Below are 27,670 nucleotides of genomic sequence, written 5' to 3' on the forward strand. Positions count from 1 at the left end.
ACACCGGCTTGGTCAAGCTGAGACACGGGCCAAGAAAGGTCAGATTGCCGCTAGTCCGAACAGGGACATGGCTTGACCGTTTAATGTGGTGTGCAGCTGTCAGTCCTAACCCGTTTGGCACAGGTTCACGAGGTGAACGACGAACCAGAGCTTAGCCTTTTTGGTTCCAGTTTCCATCGAGTTTGTTTTGTTTGGCCAGTTTGTACCAATCAGCGATCAGGGATTTCTCTCCCGCCAGACAATGAAATGTGGAAAATCAACATGACCTTGGTCCCTGCATGGGAATAAGAGCAGTGCAGCAGATGATACGCGAGATGAGGCGTGCAGATCTGCATGGGCAGGACAGCTGCCTACCGCGGTCTATGTAAAAGTACTCGTAAATATCTTCGTACAATGATTCGTATCCAACCATCCACTTGAGCTCTCTCGTACGAATGAATGCCTGTAGTTGCAAGAATGAGGACAGACTCAGACCAAGTAGATTGCACGGAGCATATTAAAGAATGCATGCCTTTGATTGCATGTATATATACTCGTGCGCCTGAGTTGTGCTGCGGGCAGGGTCTCACGACAAATGGATGACAGGGTAGAGTAATCTACCGACTCATTTCAGCCTCGAGCAATCTCAAGCCATCATTAAATTATTATTCGATAGTTAGGAAGCGTATGTCCACTTCATAGAGGATGCAAGTTCCATCTGTACATGAACGACAAGTCATCCATCACCGCCAGATGGAATAGGGATGTCAAGAATCGGAAACTCGACGGAATCGCATCTTGCAACGGGTAATCATCACACAAGCAGGTACTCCGCACGCGAAGAAAAGCCGCGGGAGAACAGAGAGTGATTCCTCTGTCGCAGTCCCGAATGAGAAAAAAAAAAGACAAATCAACAGAAGCAAGCACGGATCCTCCCAACTCGACACAAACCACCATGTTCGGAGCCACGATAGTCAAAAGGATGAGGTAACTGCATGCAACAAAACTTTTTCTCTCCAATTGCTCTTCTCGGGTCACAGCGCGAACAAAAACAATCCCAAAGACGCTTGGGAATCACCGATAAATTTTCATCGAACTGCAACAGAACAAAAAAAAGCACCCAAAACAACAATTGCATCAACTAACTCCCCCTCCAAACACAATGCAAAGCATAGCAACAACCGCATAGATGCAAACGTGACTCCCAGAAAACCAGGTCAATCAACACGGCAACAAGGGAAGACCGAAAGGAAAAACGTGTTTAGATGTCAAAGTCGTGGAAGACGCCGCCTTCGTCGCCCGTGCGCATCACGCCGCTCATGCGACGCTCGGTAGAATCCACCGATCGCTGCGGTCGGTGCCACGATTCTGAGTCATCGCGGTCCTCGTCCATCCGATCGCCCGAGTGGTGGTCTTTGAGGTGTTGATCCATGGTGCTTTCGTTGATGAAGGTGAAGCCCTTGAAGTTGGCCTGCATCCCCGGCGAGAGCGGCGTCGAGCCTTGCATAAACCCATTCGCCAGCGCCGCAGCGCGATCATTGAGTGACGCGGAGGTGTCCAAGGCCGTCGTGAACTCCGGGTCGAAATTCGACGTGTCCGCCTCGGACTTGAGCTTGGGCTTGAAAGGAGGAATAACCTCCTTGCGCGCTAGTGCCTCCCAGTCGATGTCGTGGAAAAACGGATGCTCCATGAGCTCCTTGGCGTCCCCCTTCGCCCCGAGACGGTGCTTGGGGTTCCGGTTGAGCAGGCCCTTGACAAAGTTCCGGCCTTCGGCGCTCAGAGCGTCGCGCGGGAACCGGACCTTGCCAAACGCGATGTTCTTATACATTTGTTGCGTATCCTCGGCGTAGAAGGGACTCCACCCGCAGCACATCTCAAACACCAACACTCCCAGCGACCAGAAATCCACCATCTTGGTATATCCTTGCTCGTCAAGCAGGACTTCGGGCGCCAAGTACTCCGTCGTTCCGCAGAACGTGTTGGTCGTGTCGTTCTGCGTCAGGTTGGCCTTGGACAGTCCAAAGTCACACAACGCGATATGCCCGTTGGCATCGAGGAGAATATTCTCCGGCTTAAGGTCCCGGTAGACAATGTCGTGATCGTGCAGATGCTGCAGCGCGAGGATCAACTCGGCAATGTAGAACTTGGCCCGCGCCTCGTTGAACCGTCCCTCCCTTTGCAGATGCCAGAACAGCTCGCCGCCAGACATGTAGTCGGTGACGAGATAGAGATCGGTGGGTGTCTGGAACGAGAACTTCAGGCCAACGATGAACGGCGACGAAGACATGGCTGTGCGAACGAGAATGTTTCGCTCGCCGAGCGTATGTGCAACTTCCTTCTTTTGGATGATGACCTTCTTGGACAGCACCTTCATTGCATAGATGCGTTGCGTGTCCTTCTTCCTGACCTGGTACACCTGACCAAAAGTGCCCTTGCCGATGAGCTTCAGGATCTGGAAGTCACTTGGTCCAACCTGCTTTCTATCGGTCTTCTCGAAATCGATCTCCAAGTGGATTTCCCCCGAGACTTTGGTGTCGCCCAGCGCACGTCCAACCAGAGGGAACCAGCCCTCCAAATGTGTCTTGTTCTCCTTCAAGTTCAGACTCAGCCGCACGTGGCCGAGGAATGTCTCCTGGTTATGTCGGTCGTACACGGACACATCGATCTCTGACTGGTCACCTAGAACATCGCTAGTGCCGAGTCAGACCGAAAGATTCCTGGCAAAATGGAATTTGGGGGGAAAGGGGATCAAGAGGGGAACATGATCCACGTACAAGACAGCCTCGTGATTCCACTGAGGATCCGTAACGGGCACCTTCGACCGATGCTCGTGGCCGTCAAGCTGGCTGTTGTGGCTGCTCTGACGGCTCCTCATCGGGATCGCCATCGGTCTTCCCGCATCACTCTCCACCCCGTCCTTCTGAATTCTCCTGCCTTCCGGAGTGTGGTCGCCACTCTGAGCGCCTTTGGAGATGTACTCGTTATATTCGAACACGCACACCACGTAAGGATCGACACTCGGCCGGAGATCCCTCCCTCGGGAGATCTTCACGTATAGCTTGCCCTTGAGGGGAGCCACGGTGGGTCCTTGTTGTGATGAAACCGGGTACACGTCGGTGGCCTTGCCCGTATTGCTCGAGGACGGCGGTTGGCCCGAAGCAGTGGTCGACCCGTCGGTTGGTTGGTCGGCGGAAGGGTTCTTTTCCGTGGACATGGTGCGCGGGGTCAAGGGCGGCGTATTCTTCACACGCGGCTCCCGCGCCGCGTTCTCTGTTAGCTTGGCCAGTCTCTCAGAAGAAGAATCAAGAGCAGGGGGAGGCTTTTCATGATCCAACAAGGGAGCGTTGTGCGGAGGCGGGGTGGCCGACGGATCGCGCGGGGACGAGTGGGAGAAGGAAGCAGCATGGATGGTGTCCACGGACACGCCGGAGACAGGAGGTGAAGCAGGGCCGCGGGAGGAAGAGGAAGTCAGGTAGTTTCTCAAGGCCGTATAGATGGATGTGGCGTTCTTCTCGGCAGCAGCAGCGGATGCTTCTTCGCCACGCTCCTCGACTTCTTTCTGAGTCATGGAGCCTGTGGACGAATCGGGGGGAGTAGGAAGAGCACCAGGGGTGGTAATTTTTTGTAATGGAGACTGGGATGGTTCGGGCGGAATAACCCCGTCCGGCGCCGTCGACGCCACTCCATTCGAGGGCTGATCCTGTGGTCCCGGGGCCTGGGAATTCGACGAGGTCCCTTTCACAGAGGTCCGGGACTCGCCGCCCGAAGCCAGCGGTACGCCGCCCAGAGCCGCGGTGGTAGGTGTGGAGCACTTGGAGGGCCGTGGTTTGAAAGGATTCAACGGGAAAGTAGAGCTACCAACCTGAGAAAAGTAGTGCATAATGGAAGGTAACCGCCTGTCGCTCAGGTCCGGCTGAGGAGTGGCCATGCCGCTTGGTGTCGATTCATTCGACCCGATGAGATCGTGAGGATCATCCTCGCGCTCGCCCGAGCTGGTGATGTGGAGTCAGCGCGGCACAGAACAAGACTGGCCAGACAAGGGACACGCCCGATGGACTCCTCGCCGGCGCGGAGCTCGGGTGATCGCCCAGCTTTCTTATGATGATGCGCCCAGCAGGAGCCAGAGATGATATGATGGCAGCAGAGCAACCACGAAAAGAAATCGGAAAGGGGAAAGAGAAAGAGAAGGGAAACAAACAACAGGGAATAGTAAAAAAAAAAAAGGGCTTTGATGGCGAGGGAGATACCAGGGTTGCCATGCATATCCGATCACCGCTCCCGCCGGGCGAGGATCTCATTATACAAATCGGGCACGGACGGACGGCAACGGAGCAACCAGATGGGAGTCAAAACTCACTTCTGCGATACGCCCTGCTTCGTCATGGCCGCATCGGCATGCGGCTTGACTCCGCTCGGTGCAGCCATGGCCGCTTTCCCATGCGACAAGCGATTCCCAACGATTTCACCGATGCCTTGAGAAAGTGTATCTCCAGCGCAAAATCCAGCGCCCGTATACGATGGCGAACTCGGCGGTGTCGGGAATTCTGCGAGGCAGAGATTGGCGCGCAAACGCGGGTGCGGGTGTTGGGAGGAATCGGTAATAATGACCTAGATGCTAGATCAATGTACAGTATCCGGGTTGACTCGCTGCAGGAGAGTTTCGTCTAAACACCACGATGGCTGGAGGCCCCGGAATATCGATTAGATTCCGGTTTGCCCGAGACAACAGTCGCGTTGTCCAGCAATCAAAGTCAATTTTCTGCAAAAGAGAGGGGTGGAAAAGGCCGACTGGTCGAATGATGAAATGAATTTTACGGGCGTTGTTGAGTGGCCTCGCGCGGCTGCGTAAGAAAAACGCCGTGACTAAGACCCGGTCCGGTCAGAACCAAGAAGTTTCTCCTATGCACTCCGCCCACGGCGGTGGCGGCACCGTCCGGGTTCTGGAGAGGGAACCAGGAGAAGCGGGAAGCGGAGTGCAGAACGTGGAGCGAAACGGGTCGAGGAGAGGTTGGACTATTTGTTACAGATGAGGGCTCTGCAGTGTGTGTTTGAAATGGGATCTCGTCGTGCGAGTACGAGTACATACTCGGGATCAAGTCTGAACTCTGAAGAAGAGCCAAAAAGCGGATACTTCAGTGGAGTCACGATGGGGAATTTTTCAGGGTTTTTTTCAGACGGCACACTCACACAGTCTTTTGAATGGTTCGACACTATTTGCTGCGGTTCTGTGCGTGGTTTTCTCATGTTGTATGTACTCTAGTCTTATTTTCCTGCCCGAAGTGACTTTGTCCAGTCTCAGCGGTACCCAAGAGGATCGAACTACGAGCTTTCACAACACAACACGACGTACGCACGGCAGTCCGGCCGAATGACGACGAATAAAAAAAAGGAGCACCTTTAGCGAGGAATCTGATACGATGTCATTCGCGAGAAGCTCGCCAATACAGTAATGCAGTTACTAACTATGTAACTACAGTACGATCAATCGCATCGTTGCTGCTGAATTGGCAAACAGCAATGGTTCATTTGGCCTCGATGGAGTCAATACATGTATCCAGATCAACTGTTCAGATAATAAATCTCTCGGCGAAAAGGAGTAAATCCAAGATCAAATCCAGAATATGATTATTAGCCGAACTTGAAAGTTCTGACGATGTGGTACCCGAACATGATACCTACTGCACTTTTCTGAAGGACAATCCTGCTTTTCCGGATGAAATCCTGCCCTGAAGCGAAATCCTCCGTGCGATGGAATGATTTTCGCCAGATCTCGGAGCACATCATTCCTTGGCTCGGAAACGCTCAGCAATCAGCATCCAGACCAGTCCGGATATGAGCCAAGTGCCGAGTCTTTGGCTGTGTTCCACTGGCCAAGTGGATGGTCTTGCTGATGGCTGGTGGCTGGACTCGCTCCAGGGTCTTGGTCCCCGGTCAATCAATCGGCGACTGCAGTCACGTGACTAACTCCCCGGAAAAACATTACGCCGACCCGTCATCCCAGCTTCGCGTCAAAGGGCTCGTAGCATCGAAGTAGAAGCCGGCCAGAGGGGCCTGTGTGCGTTATTGGTGAATGATTCATGGCGAGAAAGACGCGGCAGGCTGCGCAAGCAGCGACACAGTCCATACGTACGTTCCGAACCTGCACTGCATCAATCACGCTTGCCCGTGTTCGATTCGGGGAGGGAAAAAAAAGTGTACTAAACGGGAACCCATTTCTAGGCTCAGCTTCTAGCGTGCCCGCTGCATCGGACGAGGAGCTCGTTGACGCGCCCGATGTTAACGAAGATGCCGACGCCGCGAACACCGCCGATGACCCGGAGGAGAATCCGGACGTAAACCCCAATCGCGACGCAGAGCCAGAATCTGAAGCGGAGCCGAAGCAGGAGTCGGACGCGCCGCAGGAACCGGATGCTGCAGCCGCCGAGCCCAAGGCAGAGGGAGAGCCAGATACAGATGCCGCAGCAACTCCAGCTGCGGGCTCGGAGACGCCGGCTGAACCCGAGACTCCGCGCACGGTTGGTCGAACGTCAGCCATTCCTCGAAAGCGGCGCGCAGGTCGGCCGCCCAAGAATCGACCACCGGACTGGGATCTCGTTGATGTGGTTGGCTCCGAGCGGCCCAGCGTGAGCACGCCGTCCAAGCGAAGACGCGGGCGTCCATCTGCCGGCGGTGGACGATGGGGCCGCCGTGGTGGGCAGTCGAATACCCCGACCAAGGTAGTCGTTGACAAGGATGGGACAACGCTGGATGTCGTGGACGACGAAGTCGTGGTGCCCGAAGATCCGGCAGGCGAGAAAAAAGTCGACAAGAACGGGTATCTCCAAGGCGGGCGGGAGTACCGCGTGCGAACGTTTACCCTGCTTGGCCGCGGTGAGCGACTGTACATGCTGTCGACAGAGCCGGCGCGGTGCGTTGGGTTCCGTGACTCCTACTTGTTCTTCCAGAAGCATAAACATTTGTTTAAGATTATCATCGATGATGAGGCCAAGCGAGACCTGATTGAGCGGGAGATCATTCCGCACTCCTATAAAGGTCGAGCCATCGGCGTGGTGACGGCGCGGTCCGTCTTCCGAGAGTTTGGGGCCAAGATCATCATCGGGGGTCGCAAAGTCATCGACGACTACCACGAGCAGGCTGCGCGAGAACGGGGCGACGTCGAAGGCGAGCTCGCGGTTCCCGAAGACAAGCTGCCTCCACCGGGAGAGCCCTACAACCGCAACCAGTTTGTCGCGTGGCATGGTGCGTCGTCCGTGTACCATACGAATGCGCCGTCGGGTCCTCTCCCTGGCGGGCGAGCCGGGGAGTCTGGGAAACGTCGAATCGCCGTAACGGGGGACAATTGGATGGTCGAGCATGCTAGAGAAGCGAGGTATGTATTTCATTCAAACTACGTTCGGGGGGTTCTACGTGCTAACTGGCAACCGCAGTCGCTTCAACTCTGCCATCGCAGCCCAGCGCCGTGCAAACCTGGATGGCGTGTACGATCCACATACAAATACAATCCAATATCCAAAGATCATGCAGCCCACGCACGCACGCTGGGAGCGCCTCCCGTTATCGGAATCGCCGACGACCAGGAGGCTCACAGAGGGCATGTCATCACTGCAGCTGTCGAACGGCATCCCGACAGAAGACCGCGCCGAACAGAAGAAGCAACAACGCAAGAACACCATCTTCCCTCCCGTACCCCCGGGACTCGCGCGACGCTTCGCCGTTGTCGACATCGTTTATGAAACCCCAGAGTCGCACACACTTGGCCGGCCCGGCCCCGACGGCGACATGAATGACATTGGGCCGAACGGCGTGCTCCGGATGCTCGATCCGGAACACCCCGAGTTCATGACCCCAGAGATTCTGGCCGAGCTGCCACCCGAGTGTAAAGAAGCATTGGTTGAGGCGGCGGCGCGTGAGTATGCGTGGAAGTCCAAATGGAACTCGGAGGCGGTGGATGGTGCCCGAGTTGCACCTCTCAAGAGCTACGCGTGGTATCCATGACACCCGTTCATTTCTTTCCCCCCCTGGAGACATCATTGAGGCTGCATGCCTTGTTCTTGCTGCGGGCTCCTGTATTACCTACATGATTGCATCCCATTCCGGTTCGGTGCACTTCTTTGTTTCTCAGTGTCGGATGTTGGTCGGTGTCGTCATGTGGCTGGATGTGTGTACTGTATTACCCTTGGTCATGGTCGTTTTGTTTGTGCTTGCTTCTTTAGACCGATTTCCTTTGAATGGCATCCTTTTTAGGGCATCAAGGTTGATTGAACCGTAGCATCAATTGATCCCAAAGCCTGTGAATTGTCCTGCATTCACATTTCAAGGTTCGGGCCACTCCCGCATCTATGTCCTCTTATTTTTCCTCTGGCCCCCTCCGTCCATGCACATCATATTGCATTGGTGTCTGTCCAAGTCTACCGTCGTACTGACTCCGTACTTGTTAGTGAGGGGTTCCTGCTTGACCGATGCCAGCCGAGTTTTGCTGCCATTTAGGTATCAAGGCGTGAAATCAACCAGTTTGAAAGCCAGATGAATAAAAAAAGAGAGGGGCATCATGGCATTGCCGCAGCATTTTCAAGCTTGAACCCCGCGATTCTTCACGATGACAAATTGGCAATCGTAACAGAAAGGATGCAATCAGTGCTTTGACCCATTCTATGTGCGGGAATAACAATATCATCAAGAATGACTCGAGACTGGTGGGAATATGCCGGGCAGAAGGAACGAAAGTCTCGAGTCGTCCAGCAGCTAGACGGACTTTGCTGCGGGATTAATACAGAAGCACTCACCGAGTCTACCCAACCTGTTCATTCTTATGATCTCATAAGTCATTACTTGCACCAAATAGCCTTTGACTTACTGGATTGGGGATCACGGCAATGGGGAGTTTGAGGTCAAAGAGGGGTAAAGTACAGCGCTCAGATCCGATCTCGCCGAGTTGCTTCACTGTTATGTACCTCAGATCCAATATAATTCCGATGATTGACGGAGAAATTGGAGGTATATCTGGTCTCAGAGACTCTGCCGGTCTGCCCAATAATCCTGATCAAGTCATGCCCATCACACATTGAACAGTCTAGTTCTTCCCATCGTTACTTCCATTTGACGCCGCTGACTAGGATATGGATATAAAGTCACGTGATTTAAGGGCTGGACCTGACCTTGTCTTTCGGCAAAAGTGCTCGCCATCGCCAGGCAGAAGAATTCGAGAAACTTTCGTAACTTCGTTGGAGATGGCTGCGGTTTATACGAGCGTGAAGATCATGAAGTCATGGGGAGCACGAATAATCGTCGAGGACTCGAGTATCTTTCATCGTACGGAGTATGATATTCGAAATCCCGCAACACCCCTCCTCAAATGAGAGTGGCGAAGATCACTGCAGGACTGCTCCTGATAAACCGAAAGCGAGTCCAGTGACCGTCATGATATCGACTCATCAAGTCATCAGACCCAGGAAAGCAGTGAGCACTGATCAGGGAATTGTGACCTCAACCGCCCAGCTGTGCAGCCGAGAGCCCGGGTCTTCCCCCCGGCACTGAGAGTGATGGCCAGTTGTCTGGATTAGAAATGAACGCAGCGGCGTTCAGCCAAGCAAGAAGTGAGTCGACAACTATGCCCGCACAGACTACATACAGTGGAGTCCCGCTAAAAGCCGCTAAACGGGGCTTGACTCCGTGGGAGAAAACAGGAATCATCGGAGAAAATTTTTTTGTTTCGCAACGAGCGCGTCATGTCATTTCGAGATTTTTCGAGGTCGATCGGAAATATCCATCATACGGAGTTAAGTACATAACTACTGTACTTGGAATTCTGCCCAAAGCAGTCGACCAGGTCAAATGGTGACGTCCAGATAATAGAGGGCAGTACTATTAAATGCCTGGACGGAGGACTCTCTGCATGAGCGTGCAGGTGGATATGCATTCTGTAGGGACTGCATACATACTCCTCCATACAGTACTACAAGACAAAAGGCCTAGCCCTGCATTTTCGGATGACTCAACTACGATCGTACCGAAGCCGGACTTCTGTGTTTGTGCAACGAAAGCCTATCTGAGCGGCGAGCGCCGACTGCAACCACGCCAGAGTACCTATGTTGCCACTTACCCTTAGCTACCTACCTACCTAGGATATTTCGTCTTTGTGCTTCTGCCCGCTGTTCATGAACTATGGAGGATACGTCGTTTCAAGCCCCAGGCCACACCAACCAGTAAAAAACGTGCGTGCCTTTTCCGTGGCTCTCCGAACGCTGCCCGGCCAACCCCCAGCAAATTTCAGTATTATTCAGTGAGTGAGGCAGGGCTTGACTGCTTCAGAAAGCAGCCAAGTCCTGGACCCGTCCACGACTAGCGTCAGTTGAACCCGAGGATTGATGAATTTTGATCATTTGATGGCTTCAGGTCGGATGTCAACTGGCTGGACAAGGTTCCGCGCCTGACCTGTTCTGGTTTAGATTGTTCTCCTGACTTTTTTGACTTTTTTCTTCCCTTTTTTTCCTTGCCTTTTTTTTTTTTCTTTGCGGCGAAAGGGTGATTGTTCAAAATAGTAGAATACAGAACAAGCAAGATGCAGCAATCCATGGCTTAGATAGTGAATCATTGACGAACAAAAGACATGCCAAAATAACATAGGGAAAATGGCAAGAAAATATCATAAAAGTATTACGGATGCATACCTCGTAGATCGTGACGGTGACCTAGCAAAGTTTGACGCCCACACACCAACCAAGACCCAACCTCAACGCAAAACCCTGCTGACATAAGCCTGGATCAACCGTTTTCCTCTTCTCGTCCATCTCGCTCTTCTCCTTTTCTCTCCTGCCACACCCACCACTTCAGTCGACTCGCTTCGTCTGAAACTCCATTCTCGTCAGCGAGCTTTTGATTAAGCGTCGTTGTTTCGGAGTGGTTGTGGTGTCGTCATTCGCCTCCCCTTCCTTTCTTTTGCTTTTGCCTCTGGTCCATTCGCGAATCCGCGTTGTTTGCCTCTCCCTGAGGTGATTGCATTTCGTCCTGCGTCGTGCCGTCGCCTTTTCTGCCGCTGTCATCTTTCTGCTGTTGTTTTCAAGCGTCTTTGCACGGCAACTGGAAACGGCGTTTTGCGAGTGTGCCATTTGCGAGCTTCTCCTTTCGGCCCAAACCCCCCCCCCCCACCCGTTGTACATGCGAATGGGCGCGTGTCCTCCAAAGTTCGCTGCGTTCCGGCCATCAAAATAAAGCAAGCCCAAGAGACCATCAACTCTTCAATGCGAAGAGATCAGCATGCTCAGATGGTGGCAATTGACGAGGCCATTTCAACCCTGTATGGTTATAGTCCGAAACCAGGTCAGCGTGAAGCGCTGCATCACCTGATCTACCTGCGTAAGGATTCTCGTCCTGATAGCAGGTACCGGGTATGGCAGAAGTGTGATGTTCCAGGCTGTTTCCATGCTTCTCCGGAATCTGTTCCCATTGTTCTCTTACCGCTTAACCAGATGGCAAAGAACAGTCAGACTACATACGGCGAATAGGCGGCAACCCCTGTTTTCTGAATAGTGACACGATCGCCCCTTTTCGCATGTTCTGATTAGTCCGGAGCTTGCCATTGGCAACGAAGATTTTCGCCGTGTGGTTTCGGGCCGTCATTTAAATCAGAAAGTGGTCTTGGTTGTTGTAGACGAGGCGCACCTGGTTCACAATTGGGGTGAACATTTTCGACCTGCATATTTCTCGTCTGAATGTGCTGCGGGATTGATTGGGTAGCCAGATACCCTGGCTTGCGTGTTCGGCAACAGTGGGTTCCAAGACCGTCAATTCGTTCAGGACCGGTATCAATTTCGAACCTGACGTCGAAGTACAACGGATGTCCATTGATCACTTTCTGATTAAATGACGGCTCCGAAACCACACAGCGAAAATCTTCGTTGCCAATGGCAAGCTCCGGACTAATCAGAACATGCGAAAAGGGGCGATCGTGTCACTATTCAGAAAACAGGGGTTGCCGCCTATTCGCCGTATGTAGTCTGACTGTTCTTTGCCATCTGGTTAAGCGGTAAGAGAACAATGGGAACAGATTCCGGAGAAGCATGGAAACAGCCTGGAACATCACACTTCTGCCATACCCGGTACCTGCTATCAGGACGAGAATCCTTACGCAGGTAGATCAGGTGATGCAGCGCTTCACGCTGACCTGGTTTCGGACTATAACCATACAGGGTTGAAATGGCCTCGTCAATTGCCACCATCTGAGCATGCTGATCTCTTCGCATTGAAGAGTTGATGGTCTCTTGGGCTTGCTTTATTTTGATGGCCGGAACGCAGCGAACTTTGGAGGACACGCGCCCATTCGCATGTACAACCTCTGGATTCAAAGAAATAGGGGCCATTGAATTATTCTTCTTCCCTGCCCCTTTGGCCAGCCGCAGGACTGTTATTGTTCATGTTCTTCGATTGTGTTGTTGAGGTGGCAGCAAGTATGCTGACTTGACGTTCTGGGGGGGTTCTTCCGCGATGGCCCTAGGAGTACTCGTACTCCGTAACGGAGTACTTAAAGGAACAATTTGCCCTCGGACGAAAAAGCTGAGTCAATTTCCTAAATTGGCTTAGCGTGTCATGTCACATGACTCGTGAGACGACTGAGCTTTGACAAGTTCCCTGCTGTTGATTGGCAGACAACACACGTAACCTAATAATTCGATCCAAGAATCGGCCTAACCAAAAACAGCTAGCGAGATCCCTACAAACAAAAACAGAAGGCGGTGAATGAACAGGACCTGAGAAGTTTCTAGTTTTGGCCTCAGAGTTCGGAAAATCTCCCAAGCCAGTTCAAGCTCATCCGTCGTCTTCCATCCATCCATCTAGCCAGAACTGAACCTCAAGAAACCGAAAAGGAGTACCTCCCTCGAGCAGCGTGATCCAAGGACAGACGGCAGAAATGTCCCGCGAAGCGTACCAGGTTCCTTCCCTCGGTGCCGGCGGCCAAAGCGTCTTCAACACCGCCGCCGGTGGTTCTGGATCCCTCGACGCGGGCGCCCCCGCAACGACCTATATCTGCGGCGACTGCAACTCGCATGTCACGCTGAAGCGCGGCGATCAGATCCGGTGCAAGGAGTGTGGGCATCGGGTGTTGTACAAGGAGAGGACGAAGAGGTTTGTCTTTTTTCTTCCCTTGATCGTGGTCCGAACGAATGGGAGGAATGGAGGCTGACTGGGTTGTTCAGGATGGTTCAGTTTGAGGCGCGATGATTGGATGATGTGATGGATGGATACTACAAATGTGATTTGCATGACTGGTTAGATCGGCGCTGTTGGAGTTCTTTTGGGGTTTTTTTTTTTTTTTTTTTTTTTTTTTTTTTTTTTTTTTTTTTTTTTCGCTCGATTCATCTGTCGAGTTGGTCATTTGAGATTTGTCGCCTTCAAGCACAGTCGAACACTGGCTTTTCATGAGCGGACACATAAAATCATCAAAAAAATGTCAATCTATGCATGTCGATCGATAGCATTGATGATTTCCTGCAAGTAGATCAGTCAATGCTACCAACTGGTTTATCCAGGATGACTTGTTCATTCACAAATAGCGTATTGTGTATAGAATATCATCGTATCTTTTTTCTATTTGGGCGAGCAAGTTATATGTGTGCAGTCATGACCACGTCGTGGTGTAGGCCTAGATGTGGCTGGTCCCTGGACCTTTTGCATGGATCAACCAAAGACAACCACTTCAATGACCGACCCCTTGGACAAGCGATGGATCCTAATCCATCCAAACCATGTCCGACGCCCTTCTCGACCTCCTCCGTCCGCACCTGGGCGACCAGGCCCCAGCGTCATCGGCCAGCGATCCGACCACGGCAAAATACTTGACACGCCTGACGACCCTCTCGCTGGACTCGCTGAAAACCACCGAGCCGCAATCCGTCGCGCAGTCCGCACACTCGACTTTGCTCTCGCTGCAAGCCCTTGCGAACCGCTCGCATCGGGCCTTCATCACCTCCGCGGATCACCTCTCCACGTTACAAAATTCGCTGCCGGCGGTGTCGCGCGAGGTGCACAAGCTCCAGGATGCCATCCCGCGGCTTGACGATGAGACCGTTCGTTTCTCGACGACGTATAGCCGCACGGGCGAGAACCCGATCCTCGATCGCAGGAAAAAAGCGATGCAGTTATTGCGAAATGTCGATCGGATTTCGGATGTCTTAGAATTACCTGCGTTGTTGGCGACGGCGGTGTCGTCTACTTCTTCTTCTTCCTCTACCCCGACTACGGGTGGTGCTGCAGGGGTCTCAACGGCGAGTAATTACTCCTCTGCATTAGACCTCTACTCGCACATCAAGCGTCTGCATGCCCTGTATCCGGACTCGCCGCTTGTCAAGGATATCGTGGCCCAGGCGGAGGCCGCCATGAAGGACATGACGACGAACTTGATCGCCGCTCTGCGGACGCAGAATATCCGGCTGGCGGCGGCGATGCGCACGGTGGGCTGGCTCCGCCGCGTGGCGCCGGAGTTGGAACACCCGCGCAGCAGTAGTGCCAGTACCACGGGGAGTTCGACGACGGCAAGCGAGGGCGCCTTTGGCGCGCTGTTTCTGATCTGCCGTCTCGCGAACCTCGTGTCGATGCTCGAGGCGCTGGATCCACTGCGTGAGCTGGCCGATCAGGAGACGCAGCGCCGGCTGGCGGCGTCGAATAGTCCCAGCAGGCAACAGGAGTCGTCATCGGCCAGTACCAAATGGTCCGACGGCCACCAAACGGAGCGGTTCCTCAAACGATACATTGAAATCTACCGCGAGCAGAGCTTCGCGATCGTGTCGCTCTACAAGAACATCTTTGCGCCGGAGCATCCTGGCGACGGCTTCTTGCCGGGGCTGGAAGGATTTCGCACACAACCGTCGCTTTCGACCACTACTTTTTCGAAGCCCACGGCGAGGACTGCGAATCATGACCCGCTCCAGGCCCTCCCGCCGGCCATCGCCACGTTCCCCATGCATCTTGCCCGGCTGCTGACCGATACGCTGCGCACGTATCTGCCGAATGTCCGGGACCGCAGTGCGCGGGAGAGCCTCCTGACGCAGGTGCTCTACTGCGCGGCCAGCTTGGGCCGGCTGGGCGGCGACTTTGGCATGATCCTGACCGAGCTCGAAGGGATGGATGACGACACGGGGTCAGAGCAGCCGCGCGAGTGGGAGCAGGTGATGGCGAAGCACCGCGCCCTGGCCGGGCGGTTGGAGCAGTTGACGAGCAGTAGTACTACTCCAACCGGAGGCAAAGGGCGCTCGTCGGACACACCATCACCGCAATGAACCGGGAAATGATCATATACCTCAGGCTGAATCATAATATGTTACAAAAATGAATAATGAATTGGTATCATTGTGCCACCGACTCTTATTGTTCCCTTCGTTCTTTATTTCCCAGAGAGTCGCTGAGGAAAATAAAGATATCCTCCGCATTTGGGATCCCTCAGCCAATCAACGTGTAGAATGCAGTAGGAAGACTAGGCCCAATAAGGTTAGTCTCTCGGAGGCGCCCGTACCGCGGAGAAAATAATAATGGCATGGCATCTCTTAATAAGCCTGACGATACGATGGATGGAGAGAGAGAGAGAAAGAGAGGACCATGAAGCATCTGTAAACTCAGCTGAAGTAAGACTCAGATTTGAATACTGACTACTTCCTAAAATTATCTTTATACATGTGTCTATCAGTCGATCTGTCTCTCTCGCACTCTCCCACCACCGCCTACCACCATCATCATCATCATCATCATCATCGAGTCCGACGACCATGGCGACGCTCGCTCCGCCTCCCAGCACGGCTGGGCTCTACGTGGACCTGACAAAGCAGGCTGAGTATCCCATTCTTCTGGGCGAGAAGCTGGCCGGGAAATCGAGCAAGGATGACTACCAGCTCATCAGCGTTACGTACAACCACAAGAGCAAGTCTACACTTCCCCAGCAACGGGCCGTCATCACACCGGCTTCCTCCGCATCATCATCATCATCTTCATCGTCATCGGATGTGATGTACGACTTGACAATCACCGGCAATGCCGAACATACGAGCGCTCCCCTCGAGTACAAATACACCGGCAGCGTCGACCCCTCATTACCGGAACCCCTGTCCGAGACGCAGAACCTCGTGCTCATCTTCGACCCGGCCCGCAAGGCCTTTGTCCTGGAACCCGTCAGTACGAATCTGCATTTCAATCTGCGGTCGGCGCCCGGGCAGAGCAAGCATGTGATTGAGCAGTACGAGCAGCTGCGAACTGTGGCCGATGGCGGCGGCGGTGGCGGCGATGATCTCTTCAGTGCCGGTGAAGAAGACAACAATAACGAGGACGATGACTTTACGCCAGAGGCGGCGGATCCGGATAATCCGTATGATTTTCGACATTTTCTCGCGAAGCAGGATGGTGAGAAGGAGAAGAAGAAGAGCACGGGGCTGTCGGTGTCGGCCTCCACCACACCCGATCCGCATAATGTCAGTGCTACGAGTAGAGTCAATACTCCGAATTTACCGCCGCGATCAGCCCCAGCGGCAGCCACAGCTCCATCCGCGAAGCCCAAACCGAAGCAGCCCAAGCCGAATAAACTATCACAAAGCGATGCTGCCGCTCCTCGACCGAAGAAACAGGCTCAGCCGAAGATTGACGCCAAACCACCGCCGCCGTCGAAGAAATCCGCGGCTCGGGAAGATCACGAGTCTGACTCCTCGGTGGACCGCGAGTCCAGCAAGAAGACGCAGAAGAAGGAGGCTGCTGCTCCATCACCCGCCGGCTCGTCGAGCAACATCATCGTGGACGGCGATCTGATTATCGACATGGGCTCTCCGCCTCCCAGCCGGCCGGCGTTTAAGATCAACCCAGCACATTTTTCTTCATCGAATAACACCTCTGCGAATGAAGCGGACGATGATGATGACAATGAAGAAGGGGAGGAGGAGGAGGAGGAAGAGGAAGAGATTGAAGACTTCCGGCTCCCTTCGCCCGCCGCAAAATCACCAGAGCCGCAGACAAATGCCCCGGATAATAATAATAATAATCCAGACGAGGACGACGAATTTGACCCGCTTGCTGCGGAAATGGAGGCTGCGTTTGAGGAGGAGGCGAAGCAACAACAACAACAACAGCAACAACTCCAGCAGCAGTATCGTGTTGATGAGAGTGAGGAGAGTGAAGTTAGCGAGGAGGAGTGATACATATTTGCCATTGTGGTCGGTCTGATTTTTTTTCATCTTTTCTGACCATCTATGACTCTACATAGCGAGGCGTTTTGCGGGGTGTACTTTTTATATCGAACCGATACATGTATGGATTGGGTGGTTCAGTTTGAAGATTGAATGATGGTTTATTGTTGAATTTCTGCCATATGAACATGTCTCTAGCATGTACTCTCTGTACTTATTGCAGAATGAATGCATGAATTGTCACGTGCTCATATGAGCTGCCAGGGCAGTGAATGGATCGATTTGCTGCAGACAAACCATGTATGCGGATGATCTGCAAAACTCCATATAGGATTGTCGATCAATCCTTAGGTCTGATCTGATCGACAGTAAACATATCGAGTACCTATATCTATTCAACTCACCAACCCAAGGACAGCTATCAATTGCAAAGTATTTTGTAGGAAGAGAAGCTGACAGCGGCTCCCTACTCCGGAATTCCACTCCACGACTCATGAGTCATTTACCACATGAGTTGCCACTGGCCAAGTAGTACTTACTCGAGAGATCACACCTTACCTAGAACTGTACCTGTACATGGATTGAGATTAATGGATAAGTAACCCAAGTAGCCAAGGTACTTTCATGGAACAACCCGCCGAACCGCAACAACCCTCCCATTATCAAGCCAACCTCGCACCGGCCCTTGTCGAGATCGGCGAGGATGGTGGGAGCACGAGCAGGAGTACCTCATCCGCGGCAAGTACTAGCACCAGTTCTACTCCCGCCAAAGTCGCCATCCCTCGCCAGCACCGCGGCCGCCGCCCCGGACGAGCCGGCCGGCGCGTCGCCCGTGCATGTGCATCATGCCGCCAGCGCAAAACAAAGTGCTCCGGCGAGGTGCCCGAGTGCCGGCAATGTCGGGAGCTTGGAGTTGAGTGTCGGTATGAGCCTTACCCGGGCGGGGGCGGAGATGTGGAGGAGGATATGAGACGGTCGGTTCCTTGATACTCCCTGTCGTTGAATGTGTTCCGGGGGGGATTTGGGGGGTGGCTGATTGTTGTTGGAGAGAATAATAGGTCGGTAGAGGCCCTCTCGGCCAAGGCAGCGGATTACGAGGCGCTGCTTCGGGACATAAGGGGTTCCATCGGGGATTTCGACGAGAGGCTAGCGGCGCGGATCGGGTCTGCGCTGGTGAGGTATGCAGCAGAGTCAGCGCCAACGACGCCGCCGCCGCCGGATTTTACGGAGGCGGCAGCGGCAGCAGCAGCATCGCCGTCGTCAACATCGACGGGGCAGGCGCTGCATGCCGGGGACCGTGTCGAGGAGGATCTGGATCGGGGAGAGCATGCGCGTGCGACGGGGTTTATCGGGAAGAATTCGGAAATCAGTTGGCTGCAGCGGGTGCGACGCGAGGCGAGGCAGCGGTCTGATGGGGAGGATGTGGAGGAGGATACCGATGACGACTCGGTCACGGCGTCCAACTATCATCTGGATGACCACGATGTGTCGGGTGGTCTGGACCCCGTCGTGGATGCCTCGCAGCTGCCCGCCCGAGAGCACGCTGAGCGACTGCTTGACGATTATCTGGCGACGGTGCACCCGTTCTTCCCCATCCTGAGCCGGCCGCTGTTCACGGCGCAGTTCCGCCAGCTGTGGGAGAGCGGCGGCGCGGTTCATCCGGGAGGACATACGTGGTTGGCGATTCTGAACATGGTCTTTGCCATTGCCGCGAGGCATGCGTATCTTGTCCAGGCGCCGTGGAGGAGCGAGGATCCTAATGACCATCTGGTATACTTTGCCCGCGCGCGGCATCTCAGCTTGGATGCCGATGTCTTGTTTAGGCACCCGGACCTGCAGCAGGTGCAGCTGGAGGGTTTGGTTGCGTTTTATCTTCTCGCTTCCGATCAGGTCAACAGGTATGTTGGTGAGTGGGTACTAGGTTATTTATTTGCCCGCAATGCTGACAATGTCAAGAGCATGGCGGCTGTCGAGTCTGGCAATGCGGTCGTCCATTACCCTCGGCTTCAACCTCAAAAACACGAGCGAGACGACACCGGTCGCCGTGAAAGAGTCACGATATCGGGTGTGGTGGTCACTGTACACCCTTGAGCATCTTCTCGAAGCCATGACCGGTCGGGCCTCCCACGTCGCGAATGGCATCGCCGCGGCTCCCATGCCGATTCCGTACGAAGAGGAACGCTACTCGGAGCCCGCTGTTGAGCAGCTTATGAGCAGTCAGTCGCAACGCGAGGACCACATCGACCGCGTCATGGCCAGCTCGTCTGTCTCTTCCGGCGACCGGTCTTCGTGGCTCAAGGGCATGCCATTCAACCTGGGGCTGCTGCATCTCATGTCCGTCGACCTGGCGGTCATCACGCAGGAGGTCATCACCAAGGTGTATACCGCGGATGCCGTGCGCATGCCACGCGCCGACATTGACAGGCGCATCGACGAGCTCAAGGCGCGCATGGACCAGTGGTCCGCGCAGCTGCCCGACTCCCTCAACTTCCTGCACAGGGAGAGCGACGCGCCGCCGGAGCGGGTGCGCGCAAAGTTGGGGCTTGCGTTTCAGTACTACAGCGCTCGCATCACCCTGGGACGGCCGTACCTCTGCCTGCGGGAGGAGTCGCGGGACGTGTCCACGTTCAGCCACCGGCTGGCGATGCTGACGCTCGAGTCTGCCTCGCGCATGCTCGATCTGATTCCCGACGTGCCGGATCCGCTGCAGCTGTACCAGCTGTCGCCGTGGTGGTGCATCCTACACTACATGATGCAGGCGACTACGGTGCTCCTGCTGGAGCTGTCGTTTGGCAACGTGCATGCGCCGCCGGATCAGCCCCATACATTGCAGTCCGCGAAGAAGGCCATCCGGTGGCTGCACGCCATGTCCGCCTACAGCGTGGCGTCCCATCGCGCGTGGCAACTGTGCGACACGTGCCTGCGGCGCCTTGCGAAGGGGTTGAACCTGGATGTTGGCGACATGCCTACTCTACCCGGTATCCATGATGAGGCCCATCCTTCCGCGACAATGGTTCCCCCCGCGTCTCTCCCTAACGCGGCCGAGTCATACGACTGGAATGCCGCCATGGGCATCGTGCCGGTGCCGACGGAGACGCTGCTGAACGATCTTGCCACGAGCCTGGCCGATCATCACGGCGTGGGCGAGTTGCCGTACTCGTTCTCGCTTCCGCCCCGCGGCAGTCCGGCACCGGCGAATCCGGCCGTTCAGTTTCCGTTTGATCCGACGAGTGGATTGATGAGCTCGACTATGCCAGTCGATCTGGGCGGTCCAACTTGATCTTCACCGTAGATACTATTTCTGCGCAGCTGGAGCATGGTAGGGATGACGTCGACGCGGGGAGGCGGCAAGACCGACAAAGAAAGGCCTCGTCTCTTGATCGATGGGAGGAACAGCCAAATCCTAATCATACGATGCGAGGGCGGCTCGCTCAACGCCTCAACCGGTTTTGTTGAAAGGGCAATGGGCCAATCGGGTGCGGAAGTGGGATATCTGGGCCGGCCCCTTGCTCTCATCACTCTGAGACAGGCCAGAAGGTGGGTTTTTCATCTTGCTCCAAATCATGCTCTCATCAACCAGTCCTATCTATCTACTCCTCCATCAACTAGTCGTCTTCCCCTCTCTCTCTCCGCCTGCAGGCTCATCGCTGACCGCTCTTCAGAGTTCAGGCACTGCCCGCGCCCACTCTGACCCGGGAAACTGGTTATACCCGATCAGGCTTAGCGCGGCTCTCCACTGCGGCACCCCTCTCAGAGTCTCTGATTGGTGGAAGGCCTCCACTGTGGGCGACTCCTGCGTATACAGTAAGCAGTGCGCACTTCCTTCCGAGCGTTGTTGCCTCGGAGATGGCGATAACTTATTCCAGGAAGGAGCTCGGCCGAGCTCTTGCCGCTGGCTTATGTAACCATCCATTCCATTGTCTATGAATAACTAACAACTCCATATAAGTACGCCGTACGAGTAGATCAAACAAGAGAATTGACGCATCATCACTTCGTCTTATACTGGTAGAGTGCTTTGTTGATGCATCATCTGTTTGCATGAATTGAGATTGTTAGGTTACAGTACGATCTGAGATGCAAGTCGACGGATCAATCAGGAGCTCTAATCGGCAGGGGCTCGGCACTAGCTGCGGTGTCCACTTTTTTTTTTTTTTTTATTTCCTGATTTTCCGGGCACTCAACCTTCGATTCAAATTAACCAGGGCTCAAGAACCAATCAGACGGGTGCCAAATATCACTGGAATCTTGCTTGGATTCTGCACGCTGATTTGTGAGGTTAAAAACTACCTCGTATTATTAACTAGGTTATTATTTTTTGTTCTTTGGATTTCTCGTGCCTCAAAGAATCCCGCCTCTGCCTGGATCGCGCCGTCCTCCCCTTTCTGTTCTGCTCTTCATCCCTGCACGGGGCATTCACCTCCATATTCATTGTGCTTTTTTTTTTTTATAGTTAATTTTGGGGTATCGTTGGTTGTTTTTCTTCTGTGTATTTGTATTCTCTTCTCCTCCTGTGTGATTGTGTTTGTATCTCTCCTCCGCCGCAAAAGAAAAAAAAAATAACCCCGGAAAGATGCCCTACAACACCCGTCGCAAGTCGCTCTCTCTCCCCTCCCTGGGCATCAACCTGCCCACCACCTCCCGCTCATCACATCGATCGCCCTCCGTATCCAAGCCTGCCGATGACCAGTCGCCACCGTCCAAGAAAGTCAAGCGATCACACGACTCATTGTCGCCGCCACCCGACCTCGACGCCAAACACCCACTCCCGGTGGACGGGCAACAATCACCCGCCACGCGCGCCGCGCATGAGCCGACGCCGCCACCGTCGCCCGACAACGACGATCGCGACGCCGGCCCGCGCAAAATCGACACGGACGGGATCGACGATGACATTGTCGTCTCGGCCATCGAGCAGCTGGAGAAGACGGGCAATCGACCGCATCTGGTCCGGGAGCTGGCCAGCATATTAGCCACAGTGAATGAGACTGTCGCAAAGTAAGCACCCCATTGGACTCGTATTGCGAACTGCGATACTAATTGCACAGCTCTGCGAATCCCGCCGCGTTGCTCGCGTCGCGACTCAACGCTTACATGAAGCGCCCATGGTCGGCGCTGTCGCCGTGTCCCATCGGCAAAGCGCTGATCAACGTCCATCCGCGCAAGGTGTTTTACTACCTGACCGCGTACCCGCATCAACCACTGCCGGAGAACTTCAGTGACGCATCTGCCGCCACCCCGGGCGCGTCGACTCCCGCCAGCGAGGTGTTCGAGGACGACGAGATGGACGCGCGGGAACGGTCGCCGAGTCCGGAGATCGACCTGTCAGAGTTTGATGGCGAGTTGAACGGGCAAGGAGCGAGCGATTCAAGCGATGGCGCATTCGGCGACGCCCGGACGCACCGGTTGCCGCATAGTCATCGAGCGGCGTCGCCGCCCCTGGAAGGCGACGAGAAGGAGTTTACTCAGACCGCAAGCTCGGTGCGCGAGCGCACGTCCGAAGACAAGGCGAGCCGTCGAAACAGCTCCGCCGGTATCGGCATGTCCGACGACGGGTCGGCGGACGCGACGGACAGTTTCACCAGCGGTTCGCCGATGGATGAAGACTCGCCGCTGGCGCTGGGCGAGGGGGAGGATTACTTCTCACAGGGCGCATCGTCGGCCGCGCGCGGGGCGGACTCGGACGAAGCCGCCGCCGCCGCCCTCTTCGGCACATCCCCGTCACCGTCCCTATCATCCGTCTCCTCGTCGCTGTCGTCCGGCACGACTGCGACCACAGGACAGACCAGCACGGGCGACGTCGCCGACGGCCTGCTCTCCCTCAAACAAAACATCGCGGAGAGCGCGCGCGGCGCAACCCCGGCATCCGTGGAGGATGCACCATCCACATCCACATTACCCAGCCGCAAGCGCTCCATCGACATGGTCGAGGGAGCTGGCTTCCCGATCAAGACCAAAACCCCCGCCGTCACGCGGATCCGCACGTACGACGACGACGAGTACAACGACGTCATGGAGTCGTGGCGCGACCTGCGGGATCCGGAGACGGTGGAGGTTGATGAGCTCGATGAGATGTTTGCGGATATATAAATTAATGCCCCTTCTTCTTTTATCATTCTCTCCTCTCACACTGTATGGATTTACAAAAAAAAAAAAAAAAGAAAACGGACGGCAAAGGATTCAGGATTGGTTATGAGTGCTTTGATGATTGATGTCATCTGATATTGATAAATGTTTGGGCGGGGAGTTGTGTGTTGTTTGTATTATATCAACTCGATTATCTCGCGGATTGATCCGTTCTCTGACGAGGACGAGGGACGAGAAGTCGCCTCGTGGCTTTTGAATATTATAGCTATTTTTTTAATCAGTTTGCATGGATACATTATACACATTCGATTTTCATTGTAGAAGAATAATACTGATTCCATTCGTTTTGAAATTTGGCTAATACAATTCACCCATCAACCTCCCCTTCTTCAATGTCCTCCCTTGAAGAGGGCGGTTCAGGCTCAGGTTTCGGGTTCGACGACCGTTGAGCTTCATCGGCGGATGATGACCCGGGTGGACGTTGCTCGGCCGACTGAGCGGAAGAAGAAGATGAAGGGGGAGGTTGATTCTGCGGCGGAGGAGGGGGAGGACGCGCGGGAGGACGGTAAGCGGCGGGGACTCGGGAGGAAGGTCTCGGGGGAGGAGGAGGAGGAGGAGGAGGAGAAGTAGAGGTATTAGAAGGGGCGGAGGAAGAAGTAGGAGGAGGAGGACGAGGAGGAAGTGAAGAAGAAGAATCATGGCCATTGAGCGCCGCCGACCGGTCCGGTGAATTTGTCGTACGAGGTCGCTTGCTCGGAGATTGTGGATTTTGCGAATCTCCCGGCGATGAGGAAGGTGGTTGCTGTTGTTGATCCGGCTCGAGGGAACGCTTGCGGCCATTGACAGCCGAGGCAGCGGGAGGAGGAGGACTCCTGCCGTGGTCGAGCCGAGTGGATTCATGGAGATCATCGACGGGCAAAACGACCGGGTAGGGATGCGACTGGCGATGCACCGGGGCGGCGGCATTGGTCTCATACAGCCGCACCATGCGGTTGCACGCGCGGCGGACCTGGAACAGATCCACGTCGATCTGCGCCCACCAGGGCCTCCCCGCGGCATCGTCCGGAAACGCCACATCGCAGAGTCTCGCCGCGGCATACAGCGCGGCGGCCGCGATGATCCGAGGCTCGAACTGGAGACACAGCACCGTAAAGTAGGAATCATTGACAAACGCCCACGAGGCATTCCGCAGCGGTTTTTGCTCCGCCACCCCGAAGAAGCACAGAAACTCGTAGAGGATCCGATACGGCTGCTCCAGCTGCAGATCGAAGCAGAGCGCCTCGAGCAGCAAATCCTCATGATGCAGGATCGTGTCGCGCCACTTCCAAAACTCCTTGCTCTGCTCGTCCACGACCAGGTCCGGCTTCTTCTGCGCAACCCGGCAGCACGCCACGACGAACTCGCGCATCTTGCGACTGTTTTCCTCCATCTTGCTGGCGAGGAACAGCGCGGTGGCCGCGATCGGGTAGGGATGCAGGCCCGGCCGCTGCGGCTTGTCCACCATGCTGTGCCGCACGAAGAATCGGTGCAGGTAGACCGCCGCCGTCGCGAGCGTGAGTTGCGGGAGTTTCAGCATGATCCCCACCTGCGTGATGAAGTTGACCCCCTTGCTCCGCCCCGTGAATTCCGCCTCCATGCTCATCCCGTCCAGTTGCGACGGTGTGCGCGTGAGTTCCTCGTCCGTGAAGTACCATTGCGATTGCACCTCCTGCAGCACGCGGTTCCGCGGCGCCGGCACCGGCCGCACGGGAGGTGATATTGCCGGAGGAGGCGCCGCCTGATTCGGATTCGGCGTGTGCGGCGCCGGTGTCGTCGACGCGTCTTTGTTCTCGGTGTTCATCGTCGGTGAAACAAGGCTTCGTGCCGAGGCTTCGTTCGAGGAGTTGGCGATGTTATCTCGTCGAACGACTTTGCGCGGGTTTCCTTTGGCTGTGCGATTCAACCATGGCGAATGGAGATTCAAAAAAAAAAAAAAATTCACCGGTCTCGCGCGGGAATGCCGGCTTGAATGGACAGCTTCGACATGGAATCAAAGCGGCGCGCGTGAAATGGCCGCTTATCGTGGAGGCGTCAAAGAAGATCATCAATTACAAAAAATGTACATAACTACCTAATCTAGACTAGTGTACGGAATATCATTCTTCCAGATATCAAGACGACGATGAGATGACTCCATATGTATCCAAATGCTCGACATAGCAGTAATATGCAGATTTTGTCGACAAACTATCCACAAACCTAACGAGCCTCACTCACAACAAAAACCGTCTCATTCAATAGACTCGACGATGCCACAAAGCTGAACCCCTGGAACGGATCCTCTTCCATCTTCTCCCGCTTCACCCTCTTCATCGTCGGATCCGCATCAATGGCACTCAGGCGCAGACTCGTAAACTCCGCCGAAAAGTTCTCCGCCAGCGCCGGATCCGTGATCAGTGGGCGGATCGGCGGCTCGACCTCTCGCCGCGCCAGCGCCCTCCAATCGATCTTGCGGAAGAAGCGGTGCTTCTTGATGGTCTCGATGTCCTTGCCGCCGTGGTACCCGAGTCGCTTGTGCGGCTCCTTGCGCAGTAACCGCGTTAGCAAGTCCTTGGCGTCCGGACCTAGGTAGTACGGCAGGCTCAGCTTCTGGTGGATGATTTTCTCCTTGATCTTGGCGTTGTTGTTGGCCTTGAACGGCGGGGAGCCCGTTAGAAGATCGAACCCCAGCGCCCCCAGCGACCACCAATCGCACGCCTTGCCGTAGGGTTTCCCCTGGATGACTTCCGGGGCCATGTACTCGATCGTGCCCAGCGAGGAGTTGCACCGGTCGTCTTCGTTCACCGCGACCTTGCTCAGCCCAAAATCCGTCAGCAGCAGGTGGCCCTCGGCGTCCAAGAGGCAGTTTTCCGGCTTCAGGTCGCGGTAAATCACCCCGACGTTCTGATGGAGGTGCTCTAGCGCTAGCACCATCTCCGCCATATAGAACGCGGCCACGTCCTCGCTGAACATGCGCTCCGCGGCTAAATGCGTGAACAGCTCGCCCCCCTGGGCATACTCCAAAATGAGATACAGCTTCTCGTGATCCTGGAATGCGTAGTACAGCTTCACCACAAATGGATGTCGGTTAACGCTCTCCAAGATCATGCGCTCCGTCTTGGTTTGTTCCACCAATTTCTTGTGCACGGTGATTGATGCCTTGCGGAGTTGCTTCTGCGCATACAGCCGTCCCGTCGCTTTGTGCCGAACGAGGAGAACCGTCCCGAACGTGCCTTTGCCAAGGCATGTCAGCGGCTCGAAATCCCGACTGCTCATTTTCCGGCAGACATTGTCATCGCTCCGCATCATATCCGCTCCGCCGCGCTCGAGATATGACGAATGCTCTTCTTCCACGGCTTCCTGGCTGACAAAGTCGTTCACCAAATCCACCTCGTAGGTCTCGGTCTGCTCGCTGTCCGCGTCGCTGGCCTGGCCGGAATCTCTCATGGTCGTGGTCCGAGAAGAAGCATGGCTTTCCGACAGACTCAACGCGTCGATCTGCAGCTTGAGCGCACTGACGCCATTGTTCGTGTTCATCGGAGGCAGCCGCGGGGATATCGCCCGAGACCCCGTCGGCGTCGACCTTTCCGAGTCCTCGTCTCCCGAGGGCGTTAGGTTGAACCCGTGAACGGTCGACCGCGCGGGGGCATCGTGGCCCACTTCCACCACTCCTGCATCGGCCCGTTGTTTTTTCTTCTTCCGGCGCGACTTCTTCTTCTCCCCCGCGGTCGGTTTCCTTTGCGGTCCGGCGGCAATTGGCTCGTCCTCAACTGGTTCGAGTCGGAATCCGGTCGCTCCGGAAGGATCTGGACCCTTGCTGTCCACGGTCTGAGGGCAAAACACATCGCCGACATCCAAATCCTCCATCGCCGTCTGCGACGGAGATCGTTCATTCAGCAATTGGAACTGAGTCGCCAGCCGGGTCGCCGAAGCCGAACGCCGCAGGGTCGTCGTCGTTGCTGGGCCGTGCATTGCGGAGCAGCGGAACAGGGGAAACCAGAACGTCCTCTACGGGGCAGTGATCAGGACTATTCAACCAGCATACTATACGACGTCCTCTTGGACATCTCTGAGCTGAACGTACCCAACTTTGATTCGACGCGAAAAAAAGAAACGGATCACCACAATGTCAAGTTTTTCTTTTCTTTTCTTTTTACCGTCCGTCCTTGCTCAGGACGGACCATCGACCCCTACACAACCCACCCGGGCGATTGACACTGGAAGGAGAGTAACACCCGTCGCAATTGAGCACAGCAGCACAAGCGGAGGACCAGCGGACACGGACGCAGGGAAGGGAGTCGGAGCGGAGGTGGAAACGAGGATCTTGGTCGCGCACAAACCCATATGGAACCTGATACTCAATATGTCACCAGAGTTTCTGTATTATTGAACAGCAGCGCAGCAACGAGGTAGAACTATCAAGAGGCAAAAGA

The 27,670-nt window shown here is 54.9% G+C and overlaps 10 protein-coding genes across 10 annotated transcripts; 7 read left to right on the forward strand and 3 right to left on the reverse strand.

The window, feature by feature from the left end:
- Positions 1 to 1,240: 1,240 nt before the first annotated feature.
- On the reverse strand, positions 1,241 to 4,404 carry VTN31DRAFT_1337 (uncharacterized protein; the record flags this gene model as incomplete). Its single annotated transcript, XM_069401383.1, has 3 exons — positions 1,241 to 2,669; positions 2,754 to 3,971; positions 4,337 to 4,404. 3 exons carry the CDS (start codon positions 4,402 to 4,404, stop codon positions 1,241 to 1,243), a joined length of 2,715 nt encoding a protein of 904 aa, XP_069264193.1.
- Positions 4,405 to 6,056: 1,652 nt separating this feature from the next.
- On the forward strand, positions 6,057 to 7,974 carry VTN31DRAFT_1338 (uncharacterized protein; the record flags this gene model as incomplete). Its single annotated transcript, XM_069401384.1, has 3 exons — positions 6,057 to 6,105; positions 6,199 to 7,348; positions 7,407 to 7,974. The coding sequence occupies 3 exons, from the start codon at positions 6,057 to 6,059 to the stop codon at positions 7,972 to 7,974; spliced, it is 1,767 nt and encodes a 588-aa protein (XP_069264194.1).
- A 4,909-nt stretch (positions 7,975 to 12,883) lies between these two features.
- Positions 12,884 to 13,194, forward strand: VTN31DRAFT_1339 (uncharacterized protein; the record flags this gene model as incomplete). Its single annotated transcript, XM_069401385.1, has 2 exons — positions 12,884 to 13,098; positions 13,170 to 13,194. 2 exons carry the CDS (start codon positions 12,884 to 12,886, stop codon positions 13,192 to 13,194), a joined length of 240 nt encoding a protein of 79 aa, XP_069264195.1.
- Positions 13,195 to 13,718: 524 nt separating this feature from the next.
- Positions 13,719 to 15,248, forward strand: VTN31DRAFT_1340 (uncharacterized protein; the record flags this gene model as incomplete). The annotated part of the gene is made up of 1 exon (XM_069401387.1): positions 13,719 to 15,248. The coding sequence occupies one exon, from the start codon at positions 13,719 to 13,721 to the stop codon at positions 15,246 to 15,248; it is 1,530 nt and encodes a 509-aa protein (XP_069264196.1).
- Positions 15,249 to 15,731: 483 nt separating this feature from the next.
- VTN31DRAFT_1341 (uncharacterized protein) lies at positions 15,732 to 17,141 on the forward strand (the record flags this gene model as incomplete). Its single annotated transcript, XM_069401388.1, has 1 exon — positions 15,732 to 17,141. One exon carries the CDS (start codon positions 15,732 to 15,734, stop codon positions 17,139 to 17,141), a length of 1,410 nt encoding a protein of 469 aa, XP_069264197.1.
- A 615-nt stretch (positions 17,142 to 17,756) lies between these two features.
- VTN31DRAFT_1342 (uncharacterized protein) lies at positions 17,757 to 20,412 on the forward strand (the record flags this gene model as incomplete). Its single annotated transcript, XM_069401389.1, has 3 exons — positions 17,757 to 18,106; positions 18,191 to 19,030; positions 19,089 to 20,412. 3 exons carry the CDS (start codon positions 17,757 to 17,759, stop codon positions 20,410 to 20,412), a joined length of 2,514 nt encoding a protein of 837 aa, XP_069264198.1.
- A 36-nt stretch (positions 20,413 to 20,448) lies between these two features.
- On the forward strand, positions 20,449 to 21,059 carry VTN31DRAFT_1343 (uncharacterized protein; the record flags this gene model as incomplete). Its single annotated transcript, XM_069401390.1, has 2 exons — positions 20,449 to 20,669; positions 20,795 to 21,059. 2 exons carry the CDS (start codon positions 20,449 to 20,451, stop codon positions 21,057 to 21,059), a joined length of 486 nt encoding a protein of 161 aa, XP_069264199.1.
- Positions 21,060 to 21,705: 646 nt separating this feature from the next.
- Positions 21,706 to 23,222, forward strand: VTN31DRAFT_1344 (uncharacterized protein; the record flags this gene model as incomplete). Its single annotated transcript, XM_069401391.1, has 2 exons — positions 21,706 to 22,130; positions 22,181 to 23,222. 2 exons carry the CDS (start codon positions 21,706 to 21,708, stop codon positions 23,220 to 23,222), a joined length of 1,467 nt encoding a protein of 488 aa, XP_069264200.1.
- A 364-nt stretch (positions 23,223 to 23,586) lies between these two features.
- VTN31DRAFT_1345 (uncharacterized protein) lies at positions 23,587 to 25,059 on the reverse strand (the record flags this gene model as incomplete). Its single annotated transcript, XM_069401392.1, has 1 exon — positions 23,587 to 25,059. The coding sequence occupies one exon, from the start codon at positions 25,057 to 25,059 to the stop codon at positions 23,587 to 23,589; it is 1,473 nt and encodes a 490-aa protein (XP_069264201.1).
- A 398-nt stretch (positions 25,060 to 25,457) lies between these two features.
- On the reverse strand, positions 25,458 to 27,209 carry VTN31DRAFT_1346 (uncharacterized protein; the record flags this gene model as incomplete). The annotated part of the gene is made up of 1 exon (XM_069401393.1): positions 25,458 to 27,209. The coding sequence occupies one exon, from the start codon at positions 27,207 to 27,209 to the stop codon at positions 25,458 to 25,460; it is 1,752 nt and encodes a 583-aa protein (XP_069264202.1).
- Positions 27,210 to 27,670: the final 461 nt, after the last annotated feature.

This window comes from Thermomyces dupontii (assembly GCF_041956625.1).
Source record: "Thermomyces dupontii strain NRRL 2155 unplaced genomic scaffold VTN31scaffold_1, whole genome shotgun sequence".
NCBI classification, from domain to species: domain Eukaryota; kingdom Fungi; phylum Ascomycota; class Eurotiomycetes; order Eurotiales; family Trichocomaceae; genus Thermomyces; species Thermomyces dupontii.